Source organism: Tyto alba, unplaced genomic scaffold, assembly GCF_018691265.1.
Source record: "Tyto alba isolate M040663 unplaced genomic scaffold, T.alba_DEE_v4.0 Super-Scaffold_26, whole genome shotgun sequence".
In the NCBI taxonomy this organism is placed as follows: domain Eukaryota; kingdom Metazoa; phylum Chordata; class Aves; order Strigiformes; family Tytonidae; genus Tyto; species Tyto alba.
Window position 1 is genome coordinate 11,719,525 of NW_024881300.1, and position 15,343 is coordinate 11,734,867.

At 42.2% G+C, this 15,343-nt stretch overlaps 2 protein-coding genes across 12 annotated transcripts in view; one reads left to right on the forward strand and one right to left on the reverse strand.

Moving 5' to 3' along the window:
• ANKRD27 (ankyrin repeat domain 27) overlaps positions 1-9,497 on the reverse strand; it is a 46,956-nt gene extending 37,459 nt beyond the window's left edge. For 8 of the 11 annotated variants that reach the window (XR_006165759.1, XR_006165762.1, XR_006165760.1 and 5 more), the window contains exon 1: positions 9,409-9,497. The gene's annotated coding sequence lies outside the window, so the exon portion shown is untranslated. The other 3 variants (XM_032987196.2, XM_032987198.2, XM_042797741.1) reach the window with 3 other exon arrangements.
• Positions 9,498-9,552: 55 nt separating this feature from the next.
• Positions 9,553-14,825, forward strand: LOC104355438 (regulator of G protein signaling 9 binding protein). Its single transcript, XM_032987203.2, has one exon. It carries the CDS (start codon positions 10,068-10,070, stop codon positions 10,779-10,781), a length of 714 nt encoding a protein of 237 aa, XP_032843094.1. The 5' UTR covers positions 9,553-10,067; the 3' UTR covers positions 10,782-14,825.
• Positions 14,826-15,343: the final 518 nt, after the last annotated feature.

Sequence of the window (15,343 nt, forward strand, 5' to 3'; positions counted from 1 at the left end):
TATGAAACACCCTAGACACAAGGAATTAATAGGTCCCTTCTGGAATAACTTCAGAATTATTTTATTCATAATAATTGAGGCTAGCAGGCTTACAAGTGCTTAACTAACTAGTCTGTTCTAGGTCTTTCCCCCTCATCCAGCTTCCCTTTGGAATCAACAGAAGTTGCAATATTTCCTCATGGTATTCCAGCTATACGCCCTAGGAAAGGGTGAAGAACAGCAGCAGAATTTTCATTTGAGCAAGCCACCCTTACACAATCAGTACTCCCCTGTTTTCTTAAATGTAGAATTACACCTAGCATATTATTTACTCAGTGGGAGCTGCTTATGCTTCTTCCATAGCAAATATACAATCTTACTACCTAATGCTGCACTGGTACTGAAAAAATGTCTTCCTCTAGATAATGGAAGAGGCATGAGACCATTGTATGGCCGTTTAAGAGTGGAAAAACATACCGATTTTTAGATAGCCTTTGAGTTTCAGCTATGGTGTTAACTGATCTATAGTCTGTTAACTGATCTACAGTCTGGTCCCTCCTTATAATTAGGCACAAGGAGAGCTCCCTTAGAGCATTAAGCATAAACACGACCAGCTAAAACTGCAAGCAATTTCCACTATAAAGTTATCACCAGTTACTTACAGCCTGGACAACCTCATCCTGAACCACTGAAGTTTAGCAGTGGCAGACAACTGTCTCCAGCAGTTCCAGATAAAACGAGTCATCTGTTTTCAAAACCTACAATAAGACTAAGAGCTTCTATGAAAAAATACTAATTCAGCAGTCTCTAAATAGTGTTCTTTAGAGCCCAGATCTGAAGTTTACTAACAAAGGGAAAGAAAATGTTTGCTCACTGACACATTCAAGAGACTAGGCAAATTCAGTAATTATGAGACTTCAAACCTAGAAAAAGTACAGCTTTGCACAAGATCTGTCCTACCACAGCACCTGGGTGAAGAGGATTATCATCAGTAATTCCACAGTTGATGATTGCTATAAACATTTCCTGGTAGGCAGCTGCATTCCATATTCAAGCTGTCAGCTCCGTCAGGCAGTGGTAGGGGAAGGAGAGAAAGCAACACAAGCCCAGTGGTAGGTCTGCTGCAGGGACACAGGTATCATCACTGATCCATGGAACACCAGGGCTAAGACAGACCTTAATAAACAGGACTAGTTAACAACAAAAAAGCCTGCCTGCTGAACAGATGGCTATGCCACAATTCCAAGTAAGATCTTAAGTGACTGTAGCTTACAGTACAAATATGAATCAGTGACAAATTAATATATCTAGTAAGTCAAGCACCGAGCAGGGCTGTATGGATGTGCAGCCTGCAAAATAGTCTGCCATGGCAAGACTTATTTTGGAGTCCTACAGCCTTTTTGGGGCACTACACTTCAGAAGAGATTAACTAACTGGAATAGAATCCAAAGTGAGAAAGGCAAGAATGCCCTGGAAGCGAGATCCAGAACAAGAAATGCAGTGGTGGTGTTTATGCTGGAGAAACAGCATAAAACAGGTAAGGATTTCCCCCCCCCCCCCCGATGGATCAAGCTCTCAGTGAAGGGCATTTTTTCCACATCTGTAGAAGAAATAGGCCTCAGCAGAAAACAGACTCAGATTACAGATCACGAACACCTTTCAAAAGAGAAGATAAACACATGTTTTAGATTGCTTGGCAAAGCTATCAAGTCTCATGTTGTAAATCTTTAAGAACTTGTTAGACAAACCTCTACTAGAGTTTATAAGGGGCACTGTGAAGCTAAAAGGCTAGATTATATGGACTCTCAAGGCATTTCCCAAATCAAGCTTTTATTAGTGTAGTTGGCACACTGAAGCATCTTCATCTGCCTTCTATAATTGGTGAATTAATGTTCAGTATCCGGTCAAGCAGTAGATGAGACTGCCATGACCCTCCCCAAGACAGTAATAGAAAAGGTATTAGCATACTACATACTGTGTCAGGGAAAAGAGCACACTGACACAAGGCAACCAAGCATGAGACTGCAGAGACAAAACTGCCATGCACAAGTGTTCCCAATTGCTATAGCTATATTCCTACTTTTGCAGCTTAACAAATCTTTAAGTCCAAAAAGCTCTTCCCATAATACAAAGAGGGAGAGAAGACAACATTCCACAAACCCTTCCCATCTAGAAACCTGTATCTCATCAACAACAAACACCTGATAAGCTTTATCTAGAAAGCAATTACAAACTTTTCAGTCCCTGGCAAAACAGGAAGAGACTTATAGGAGGAACACTGCTCCCACAGAAAACCTGAATTTACGAAGCTTGCTGTCTGTATGATTGATGTAGCTCTTAAATCATTGTTTACACCTGAAAAAAAAAAAAAAACACACAAACAACCAGAGTACTTCAGGAGCCATTTTAGTTGATGGATCATCACAGGAAGACCTTGAAATTATGATCTTCAATGCCTGGTTCATGAGTTACACACCACAAATCACTAGCTTTAAAACACTTTGTGTCAGCCATGCACATTCTTTTACTACAGAACTACTGACAGGGTTGAATCACACTCCAAAAGCTCCAGCAAGAAGTGAAAAGAAACTGCATTCAAACATTGAGTTCTGGCATTTTAGCTACTGTACTGCAACCGAGATACCATCAAGGTGCCATACCCCAACAGGGAAGCTAAGACTTCCAGTTCACACGGGTATTTGTCATCCACCTTGAACAGAAGCAGATTGCAAACTCTGAACTGCTCACCACATGCATGTTACTACACATCAAGAAGTAACCACAGCTAGCCACATCAGTACTGTTTTGAGAATCACAATTCTGAATTTCCTTCTCTTTTCTCTCTCCCTCCTTCACCTATCCACAGCATTCTTCAGACACAGAAGTGTGGATGGATAAACCATCTACAATTTAAGTAATTACAGGAAAGAAACAGGATTTTATACAAAACTTATACAAAGTCTATAGAATCAGGAGAATATGTTAAAGCTTCCCCAAATTTTGGCTCAGGCACTTTTGAGATCAAGTCAATTTCTTCCCACCCCAAAAGTTAAGTGCATCTGAAAACACTGGCTAATGCATTGCTGTAATTCTAGGAAGGCATTAGAATACTCCACTGGGAGCTTGCTGGCAGAACACAAGATCCAACTTCGACCTAATTTAACTTGGAGGGGCAGCACCAGGGGCAATACAGACTTAATCTTCCAGTTGCACCTTGGACAGCTTTAGATTTACTAATACTCAGAAAGCAGGAAACGTACAAAGCCATATATATGTTACCAGAACTGTTTAATGCTTAACAGCCCTAAAAGTTGTCATAAGCCATATTCACTATGAAGTTTATTAAATTCTACCATGCTGAACTGTAAAGCAATACACAAGTTCTAATGTTATATAAAAGGTTTAAATGGCATCACTTAAGTGTGTGGCTTCATGCCTGTAAACACAAATAGCCCAAATTACTGGAAGAACAGAAGACAGCTGATCAGAAAAATCTAATAAGCATTATGTTACTGTTTAAAAAAGAAAAAAACAAAAACAACATAATCATAACCTTAAAACAGCCAAATCCTTTCCAGATCAAAAGCAAAGCGATAATACTAATGACACGACTAATGGTACAATGGATAGCTAAAGCGAAAAACATGAAATCTAAGCACATCACATTTTATCCAAAACGCTGGAATTGAAGTCTTATGACGTTTGGTACTGAAAACAATGAGTAGGATTTAACTATGAAGTTTATTCTGTCATTGAGGGTGCTTTCCTTTAGAGATTGTCAAGTGAGCTACCTTTTACAGACCTATCAAGTTTCAGTTCCTTTTAAGAAACATTTTGAAATTAGACAAACACTCATTAAGTAGAAGATGTCATTGTATTTGCATTGTTACTTGGCAGTTATATCATGTCCACATTTAAGTTACACAATTATTTCCTCAATTCTTGGGCACATCATCTTCCTAATGTCTTGGTATACCACTATTAAAGACCTACTGCAGAGAAAATGCAGTTCATAACAGAATTAGGGATTCTGTATACAAACACTTCAATGTTGAACAGTATAAGATTATGTGATTTCACTAAGGTATTTCAATACTTTGGCAAAGACAGTAAACAGCTACCAAAGTTGGTAAAAAATATTAGCATCGTTCAGTAACCTGAAACCTCTCTAGGAGAGCAAGTTAGGATATTACACTGGCATGCTAACACCAAGTACATACATCAGTATCCTCTCCACAGAAGTCCAGCTACAAAGAAGCAGAAAGCCATGTTCTCCAAAGTCATCAACACCAGATCTATTAGCATGTCATGTTCAAGAAGTTCAATCAATTGAAGTTTCACATCAATTTAATCTTGGCTTGCAGACTCTACAACAGTAAGAACTAAGGCTTTGTAAACCAGTACCTAGAATATCACTTGCTGAAATGCTCAAAATGAGAAAATCAAAACAAGCAGAAACTTACTACTCAAAAGATGTTTCACTCTGAGTAAGACACAGACATTTCTGATAAAGTCTGTATGTATATTTATCACACTAGCAAACTGCAGAGCTCTACAGAAAAAAAAGATGAACTGCTCCCCAGTTAAAAATTACTTCAATTTTTTCTTTTTACAGAAGTGCCTTTTGCCACCCTCCTCCCCCCCAATAGCACTCCATGTTAGCAAAAGCAGCCAAAGCTAGTATCTTAAAGCACTTTGCAAGCAAACGGCAACCTAAGTGGAATTTAACTAATCTGTCCCAACAAATATCTAGTTACCACTTCAACCACTGTTTTACCTAAACTATTACTCCTCATTTACCCCACTTCCTGTCAAAGGTTACAATGTGGACTTAAGCCCTCAAATCAGCATTCACCCCAAAATAAAAAGAAGATCCTTTCTCTGTCTCTCAGCACACAAGAAACCTTATTTCCTCCCCAAAGGGATGAACACTGAGCATCTCTGATAAACACCTGAGACATTCCAGTGCACCTTGCTCACCATGAGGAAGCAAAGGAAGAAACAATCTATTCCTACTCCTCTTAGATTCAGCTTCAGTCTGCATTGATTTCTGTGAAATTGAACAACGTTAGAATAACCCCTCTGAATTATCAGACTAGAGTGGTGAACTTGCATCAGTCAGCTCAAGGTTTGTGGCAACCAGGGAAAAATTAAATTATTATAATCCCAGAACATCAGTCTGATAATGATGGACAGAGTCTGCAGAGGAAGGGTCAGCAGCATTCCAGGAAGATGCTCCCTTCCCTCGGCACCTCCCCTTCAAGCATACATTTCTTCCAGTAAAGAGTTAAGAGCCAGCACAGGATCTCATGATTTTGGTTTTGCCTGTGCCCAACAGCCCCCAAGCCCATTTTAGGCCTAACAACTCTGGCTCTCCTACCACCACTCCCACCCTTCTAAGACAGGCCTCACCCAGAGACCCTGCAGCACCTGGCAGCAATGGGGGGGGAGTACCTTGCCAATCAGTTTCTATCAGTTCCGCATGCAGCTTTTCATTATGAACTCCACCTCACAAACACTAAAACTGGGCTCATTCGTAAATAGTAATAAGAAGGTTCACACTTCATATTTTAACAGTGTATCTGCACTGTAGTTTGATATGGGCACATTCTTACTTGTGTCAGACTTGATGTCAAAGAACATACTGGCGTGACTTTCCACAGTCACCTATTTCTTTCCTCCAGAGAAAGCATGTTTTAATATGAGTGGCTCATCCTTCAGCCAGCAAGGTTCCCATTTTATCCAGTCACTCCCATTGATTTTTGAGATAATCTTTCTTGCCATTAGCCAAGTATTAGGAACAAGCTGCATTCTCCTCTTGACAGCAGGATAGAGACTAGATTTCCAACTCTCAATTCTTGCAGGTTTAGAAATCCACCTGAGTAGACGCAAAGAATTTTTATTCTTTGGCTTACCACTATGAAAGCTGCATTAAATTCTCAGAGGAAGAACTCTGAGCCATTCATGAACAAGCCCTGGAACAGAGTGCAAAGTGTGCTGGTCAGTGAACCACAACTACAAGGAACATTTAGAGGAAAAACACTAACAGAAAGTACAAAGTTCCCAACACAGCTTCTGACACAAGGATGCTTCCTCCAAATATTAGTGCTGTATTTCAGGAAACATCCTCAGACTTGCAGAGGTGTCTGCACAGGTACTTCTTTGGAGTGTGGAAGAAAAACTAAGGAGTTGAAATATGAGGATAAACAGTGTTTTACTTAAGCCAATTATTTTGATTCTTTAGTTACTGAAGCAAGACAGTGGTTTAATTCCCTAGCCTATGTACTAAGCGTGCAGTGGGCCTGAGCACCATACTGCTGAGATGTGGGTCACAGAAGGTAACACCATTTCTCGACCACAGTGTTACAGACCACCACTGTTCACAGCAGATCACATAAGGTTGATATCAACTCCAAGACTAGCAGCAAGTCTGTAAAGAAACCAAGTACAGGTCAGACCCAGCACAGGCCACCCACAGAAATACAAAGGAACTGAAGCCACCAACCCTGTACCCCATTTACCTTAGTTCAGATTGTCCTTAGACCAGACAACTGGACAGGAATTTAATCCATTATCTGGGCATCTCAGTAGGAAAACCAAGACCTTGCAGGCCAGCACTAAGTCTTACCTCATCATTGCAAGACACTTAAACCATCAGTTACTAAAATATCTAGTTATGAAAGAAATTGTAAAATGACATGACTACATAGTGTCACTCCTTTAAGGAGGAGAGCAAGGGTAAGGAAGCCTGGAACACAATTCAGTAGGTAAGTTTTTCTAACTAGAAAAATAAAATTATTTTAACTTCCACTGGTGTTTTGATGCTACCTAATGCTCCATACACCAGCCTAAGGTAATTAAGGACTTCCTGACAGTAAACACCATAACACAGACCTATGAGCTTAACATTCTTCCAAGATAAAAATCAAGATTCTTGCTATGGATAAGCCACTTTACCAACAAAACGCTCAGCAGAAACTCAGCCACAGAACAGTTACTAAAGGAAGTTACATAGTGTTATCAGTTACCAGGGGGTGGGAGGGGGTTGATGTCATGTTGCATTTCCACTGTATCCCATCCTTATTTTCCCTCCTCATCTCACAGTGTCTACAAGCTTTCCCAGGCCACAGCATCCTACAGACTGAATTCAGTCTATGAGCTTACTCCAAGCGCAAGCCCATCAGACAAAGCTTACCAACCACTTAATACAGACTTGTATTTACCTAAAATTCTACTTGGATGTCTATTAAAATGAGCATATAGCATTTAAGTAGTGAGGCTCAAGAAGCACCACAGAATACTTTGCAAATGTTTTTAAAGGTACTGGAATAGGAATAACATGGTCATTAGCATCTATTGCAAGAAAGCCTTTCCACAGAACCAGGAAATACCTTTCTCCTCCAATTCATAATGATGCTTCCTAATTCACTTCTAAGGATTTTTAGACTCCATCCTAATAACTTTCCCAGGATAGTATTTCAGCATCTTGTTTGAAAGCAGTAACAATATTTGGATTTTCAGATAATGCCTGTCTGACAAACTGCAACTGAGTTTTAAGAGTTTCCACAATCTAACTGAATTGGATAATACCATGCAGCTGAACTTAATTTAGAACTAATTTAAGTAACAGCCTCTTCCTTAGCACATGACACACCTAAACATGTATTTAGGCATTATCTGATAAGAGATTATAACTGCTGCCACCTTCAGGTTTAAGTAGTCACATGTTCCTGAAATATTACCCACCACCCCCTTTTCAGCTACTTCCAGAAAAGCAGTTTCAAGATTATGGTGTGCCACAATGAACAGTAACTTTAGTGATATGTGGCAGACTTTAAACATAGCTACCAGACACACACAAACATGCATAATTTAGTTAACCATAAGCTTAACACTGAAGTCAGACAGGACTCTAGATTCAAACCCAGAGCTAATCCTTTTTCCACCTGACAGTGATTAAGCAATTACAAGACTTCACTTATAATCAGGTCAAAATCACCCTGCATTTCTTAATTCCAACAAGGAAACAGGCATTATTGATTCACTCCTAAGCTACCAAGCCACAAATTGGTAGAGCTGCTCAGTTTACTCTGGAGCAACCTGACAGTCTGCAGAAGTTAGACAGCAGTTTCTTCCACAGGTGGCAGCCTGCAGCAGAAGCTACATATGTCTTTGAATTAGGACCAAAATTAAGGCAGAACAAGAAAAAACAAGTAGTGGAGTCCAAGCTACTAAGATCCAGGAGGAACATAGGCTAAACAAGACTCTTCAGGCTGGTCTCAGCACCAGAAAGCCAGTCTGCCTGGACTCTGCTCCTCATGGCAAATTATCTTGCTCATAGCACACACTGCACTACAGGTGTGGCTAGGTGAGGGAGAGGGTCATGCTCCCCTTTCTCTTGGACATATCTCTTCACATGTTTTTAAAGTTAATCTTGCATCAGAAAACTACTCAGTTACCCCCAAACACTGAGGTGTATGTAGTAGCATATGTTATGACAAGCATGTCCCCCAGAAGTCACTTTGCCAAAAACGCATCCATGTCATAGAGAGAACGTGGTTTATTGTGTAGCACTCAACATAATCAATTATGTTCTTGTGGAAGGTTCAGATGTATGTAGAAACACAGCCTCATGTCCATCACCAATCATTACGTTGCACTTCAGCACATTCACAAAGGCAGCCTATGAAGCAGCATTTCTGCTAGTGAGGAAGCAGGGTGTTTCCAGCACTTTGAGCCACAGTTGCTTGACTTAAGCTAAGCACAGACACGCTGGACTGCACACCAGCGCTTACCGCCAGCCTTCTTTACGCACCCGTGCGCAAAGTGAAGACAATACGGACTCTTTCCCCCAGCACTGCACCCACGACGCTCCGGGACACCCGCTGCGCCGCGAAGCCCTGTAGGAAGCCGACAGCGCCGGCCTCCCGGGAACACCCCGAGCAGCCGGGGTTAACCGAGGCTCCTCCACAAGGCGCTACCGCGTTCCTGCCGCTTTATCGCGGCGCGCCGGAAGGCGGGTACCAGCGGGGCCGCGGGCACCGAGACGCCCCGCCTGCCCGCGGTGTCAGGGCCCGGACAGCACGGGAGCCAGCGCGGCCCCGCCACCCCAGCCGGGAGCAGGCCGCGGGGAAGGCCGGCAGAGCCCCCGCCCGCTGCGCGGCAGGCAGGCCGCGGCCGAGCCGCTCCCGGCACGCCTACCCTGCCCCCCCCCGCCGCGGTTGGGCGGGAGGGCAGCGCCGGCACCAGCCCCACCGCTCCCTTCGGCGCCACGGGAAGCCGGGCCCCCCCGCCGAGAAAGCGGGACGGGGGCGACCGAGGCGGGAGCACTACTTACACCAGCATGGTCACCCTGCAATCCCCGCCCGCGGAGAACCGCCGCCCTACCTCCCCCAACCGCTCCGCGCCTCAAGCCAAGCCAAGCCCTACCGGAATCCAGGGCGGGCCCGGCGCGGCGGGGCCACACGAAGCCAATGGCGGGCAGCGAGCGAGGATACAGGCGGCCACCACGGGGTCGGGGCCTGCGGAGGCGGAGCCTGCGGGGGCTTATAAGGCCGGGCCGGCCCGCGCCCGGGAGGCCGCGGGCACTCCCCGCACGGGGCCATGTGACTGCGCGGGCGCGCAGCTGGGGCGAGTTAAACGCGAGTAGTGGCGGCGGTGGGGGCCGGCCGGCTGCCCGGCCCGGCTTTCGTTCCCGAGAGCTTCATCCTTCGCGCATTTCTTTTCTCCTTCCTTCCCGTCGGCGTTGAGGACTTTCCAAAAGCAGCGCCCGGCTGCCACTCAGCGCGGCGCGGCATGAGCCGCCGCGGTTCTCCTGCGCGGTGACAGTAGCAGGCGGGGAGCGATGCTGCCTGCTGCCCCGCGGCTCCCCGCAGCCCGCCCGGGCTCCTAGAGGCGTCGGCGCCGCCTGAGGAGCCGGCGAGGAGGGTAAGAGGGTGCCGACTGCATGAGCGACCCGGAGCTGCCGCTTGCCATGTGCGCTGGTAGCATCTGGCTTTGGCAGCTCCCCGGTGCCGGTACCGGGTAGCCGGGGCGGAGCGGCAGCAGGGCAGACCGGCGGGGCCGCAGCCTCCGCCGCCGCCGGGGTCATGGTGAAGGAGGAGTGCAAGGCGCTGCTGGACGCGCTCAACAAGGTGACCGCCTGCTACCGGCACATGGTGCTGACCATCGGCGGCACCTCGGACTCCCAGAACCTGCGGGAGGAGCTCAAGAAAACCCGGCAGAAAGCCCAGGAGCTGGCAGTGGCCAACAGGAACAAGCTCACCACGGTCCTGAAGGACAAAACCGTGAGTAAGGAAGATAAAGCCGAGTTCGAGAGGCTATGGGTGATTTTCTCCACGTGCCTAGAGATCCTGGAGATCGACATGAGGAGAGCCTTGGAGCTGGGCCACGAGTTCCCGCTAAACGTCCCCAAAAAGCACCTGATCCAGACAGGCATGAGTGGGGGAACCTCTGGTGTGGCCGCCAGGGCTATGAGTGTCCAGAACATGAAATACGAGGCTGAGCACAATATAGATGTGGTGGATTTGAAAGACCTCGAGAACGAAATCAATCAGGTAGGAGAAATGATGTACGAGATGGAAATGAAGGTCAATGTTCCCCAGTGGACAGTAGAGGCCAAGCAAGACCCAGGGGCTGAACTAAAATCCACCATCAGCGTGGGCGCTTCTTCTGTTGGCATGATCTCTGTGGAGGAAAATAAATCCTTCTGTGATATCAGCAAGGTTCTAGCTGGGATTATTTTCTCTGCTGTGCTCATCATTGCTATTGTCCTGGCAGTGTGTGTGGTAAAACTCTCTTAGGGTGGTGCAGGCTCTGACAAGAGCAACCTCCCTCTGGTCTGTCTTTGGAGTGTTTCACATCTCACCTGTAATTTCAAAATGGGTCACTTGGATGAGTTTAGAATTTAAACCTAGCACTTGAAAAAACAAAGGAAAACTTTTGCCTCTCAATATCCTAAAATGCACGATTTGTTTCTTGCTTTTTGAAGAAAAGGGATGCAAATCAGCCTGCAGAATAGGATGTCTTCATTTGCTGGACTTGTAACGGTTAACTATGAAGTATCAGGGTATTATCACTACTGGCTATAACAGGGATTTGTATGCTATTAATAGATCACTATTCTCAGAAGCCTTTATCTTTTGTTCTTGAATAGGCTCTGGTGTTTGCTGCTGGTCACTGTTTACAGTATTTGAGAGTAACACAAATTTGCAGGCTAACACGGGTGTTTTGTCTGACAGAATAGAATACTTTTTTTTTCATCAAATACACAAAATAGTATTTCAGTGGAGGAAGAAAAGAAGGATGAAAACCCCAATAAAGAACATAAACAACCTCTATTTTAGATAAGTTAATATTTGGGGAGGGGGGGAGGTGTGGAGGAGGATGGAGAAAACAGAGCAAGCAATGTTTGATACCAAATACTGCTTGTTGATTTAGGCTGGATTGTACAGAACGCAGTTGCATGCGTTGGCAGAGCATATGCAAATAACTAATGGCTTCCCAATTCCAGAGAGAAAAAGAAGAGTTGCATATTCAGAAAAATACTAGGAAGCCTCGTGGTTCTCACACACATTTACCACAATTTTGTCTTCCCCTGCAGAAAGGCTGATTCTTGCCACTGGTTCAAATTTTTCTTTCTGTAAAAGCAAACAATTTGCACTTCACAATTAAGTATGAAGATAGAAGCAATGAATTTACCCACAGCAGAAGCAATAATTTTTTGAAGAATAGATTTTGGGAAACAAAAATGATGTTGAGTTAAAGCAGTCCTTTCTAATAATCTAAAGAGATCCCCTGTCATGCAGACAGTCCGGGATTGATGCCTGTGTATGTACAGTCACATTTATGCAAGCTCCTTAATTCTTTGCAGGAATCCAGACAAAGCTAAAAATGTGTCTCAGTTTCATATCTCGTTCATATCTGGTTAAACAACTGGGAAACAGGAAGCCTGTAGGATCGGTCCAATTTGATACACTGCAAATTTGGGAGGTAAATGCAAGAGCAGCATAAAACTTTTCCCTATAAAATTGTCAATGTTTAAATGTAAAACTGGGGGGACAGACACTGTCTTTGCAGAGAAGCTCTATAATGTCTTGTAAAAGGACCTATGTATTACGGTATTTATTATGTAATTTATGGAAATGTCTTCCGTTACTGTGAACACACTATCCGTTCAAGAATGCTTAGTACATGCTTTATAGTGCCATAAGTGTCTGAGGCACTCCACGGGCAAATAGAAAGACCCTGTAATATTGCATTTTTATTAAGTTATTATTCTTTTGCATTGATTATAATGGACATATTATCAAAAAGTAATAATCGGACATGTTTTGTGAAGTTACTAGACAATAGTCTTCATGCTTGTTAAAATTGAGAACGTTCATAAACAGCTAATATTTTTGAGTTAAGAACTAAACATACTTTGAAAAACTGCAACAAAGTTTATTCTTTAAAATCTTAGAGAACTGGATTTGGGGAGAAAAAGTGTGTGACAAATTTTAATCTGGTCACTTGCAAGTCAGAAAAAAAATAACCTAGGTGAAGAAAAATAGTAAGTGGAGGCCTGAATTAAAGGCTATAGACTATCACCATGTTGAAGGATAACGTCAGTTCTGCACATTGATCCAGTCTAGCTCCATTCTCGTGGGAATTCAGTTTTATAAGATGATTCCACATTCTTTTCTATTGTATTTCATTCATTCCATAGAAAGTGGTTTGTCTGTAGTTAATCTAGGATCATAGAGATCCCTGGCAGCATTCTAACAAAGTCAAGCCTGTATTTATGGGTGCTACTGTTTCAGTATGTCTAGACAAGGTGTAATTGCTGTGTGTTTATTTAAATGAGATGATCTTCACAATCATACTGAGTAAACATCTTTACAGAAAATACAGCAAAAACTGCAGGAGAATGTACATATTTGGATTGCCACCACTAGTCATTAAGGATTTGTGGATATTTTAACTCTTTGCACTCTCCTTTTACTTAGTTCACAGGCAGGTGGATAAGAAGTTGAACTGTATTCAGTGCTTCTGGAAAACATCACGTTCCTTTTGAGATCAGATTTTTTAACCATGTTCTGAAAACCTAAGTAATGCAAGCATGGCTTCTGGTGGATAAGTAAGTGGTAACACCTACACCATTCATTATCTTGTACCTTGGTATCCTGAAGTGGGTATACTGTTTATCCACAGTTAGTTGTGTAGAAGAATTTTTAAGAATACGTAATCTCATCTTCAAAAGTAAGCTTCAGTGACTTAGTAAATTTTACATTTTCAGTCCGCTGCATTTTTTGGAATTTGGATTTTTGGATACAGGATTCAAAGAATTCATATAAGTAGCCTATAATTATGTATGTCTTGCACACAATTAGAATTTGAAGGATTGGACCTTGGAAAAATAATGTATTTCCAAGTCTGAAGACAAACGTGGCTGCAGATTAATTTATCATTAGTTTGTTACTAAAAATCTGTATCATTTTATATTTAAGGTATCTGAAATTAGGAGATTAAGTAGAATTCTAACAGAGGATTGGCACCATCTAAATGGATAATGTTCCTGCCATTAATCTCCTACACTTGATACAAGGGTACGCTCAATGTGACAAGAGTTCAGGCACAACAGTACACAAAAGCAAAACCACATGAAACCACCATCGCCCAAAAGTACTGATGCTTCTTTTAAACCAAGAAATAAAGAGATGTTGTAGATTTGCAGTCTTGATTTTTTTTCCCCACTAGAATGCAACTGGAGGGAGACTGGAAATGATATTTTTGTAAGTGAAAGATGGGAAGTCAGACTTCAAAATATTCTATATTTAAATAGCATGATGAAAATGCAAACACTCTCATGCTGATTAGTGAATGAGAATGTTAACATGTTTTCAGTACAAAAGAAGATGGCCATTGCTTAATTTCAGTGTTGTTCTACTTCAGTTCTTTTGTCTTTATTCACAGGATACACAAATTTGCTGTATACTAAAATCTTATTCCTGACTTAAATTATACTGGTTTTACCTGTGCATGGGTGGTATTTTCTACACTTTGAATAATTCAAACTTGCTACTGTCACTATTTATTTAACTTAAAATAAAGTACATTCTTATAATGTATAGGTTGGCTTGCAGCATTAATTCAAAGAAAAACTGGAATAGGAATACAGCTTGTCAGTAAGTCCTTCCAAACAAAAAGTTCCTATTTCAACCACAAGAATAAAAGCAACGTACTAAACCCTCTCATTACAGTTTTCTTTACACAAATGCACCCTTCTCAAGTGTCCAAACTTAAATATAGGGATACTTCTTAATTTATGCTGCAAGGGAATCAGGTGTCTGAAAACTCAAGAAATCTCTGCCTTAGGAAACAGCTACAATAACATTTAGTGTAACAGGACTGATGTTGCCTTCAGCACTCCTTGTTCAGTGTTGTTGCGTGAAGTACAGAACCATTGGCTGGACCGACTGAAAACTAGAGAACGTATTAGACTAGATTAATGTATGTACTAGATCCTCATTGTGTTAGGATCCAAACTCTGTCCCCTTTCAGCCAAGCTTGCATTTACTTTAGCAGAAGATACACACAACCTACAGAGTGCAAAATTTGATCCTATGGTATTGATAGCAACAATGATCAACAACTGCATCAAACTATCAGAACCAAGTCTGTTAAATGCAGCAATTTGTGATTTTATTCCAGGACTTCCAGCCCATCACTATAAAGGCCCTCAATACTGTTTTTTAGTTTACTAACAAAATGAACACAGAACTGTAATTAAAGTGATTCTCCTTATGCTGCAAACAATGTAACATCAAACATCAGCGTTATGAATAAAATTACTTTCAAAATTCTTCATGTAATACAAAAGTACTTTTTATATTAATGCAATTATTTTAAAGTGGACTAAATGGCTGATACTGCCTTTTGGATTAAAAATTAAACACGTTCTTATTGTCTGTAGTCTGAAATGATTCATTATGGGCTTTCTTTTGCTTTTCTTACAAGGTTTGTGTTATGTACATTTTCCAGAAATACCTTGTGTTTAAGTGCTAACAGAACTCCTAGTCAACATATTTACCCTTCACAGATTTTCATTATGTAAAAAGTCATTCAGTAAGACCAGTGGATTACAGATCTCTAAGTGCTTTCTCTCAATACGATTATGTAAGTCTTTTAATGCAGGAAGAGATCTGGACAAAATAGTAGTCTACACGTGAGCAGCATTTGCTGTGGTAAGCATACAATGGAAGTGGGCTTAGAAAGGTCTTTCCTATAAAATTACCTGCATTCATTGAGGGAAGGACAAGAAGAGCAAGGAGATGGATGTATGTAGTAAATATGTCTTCATCTTATGTTAGCAAAGTATGCT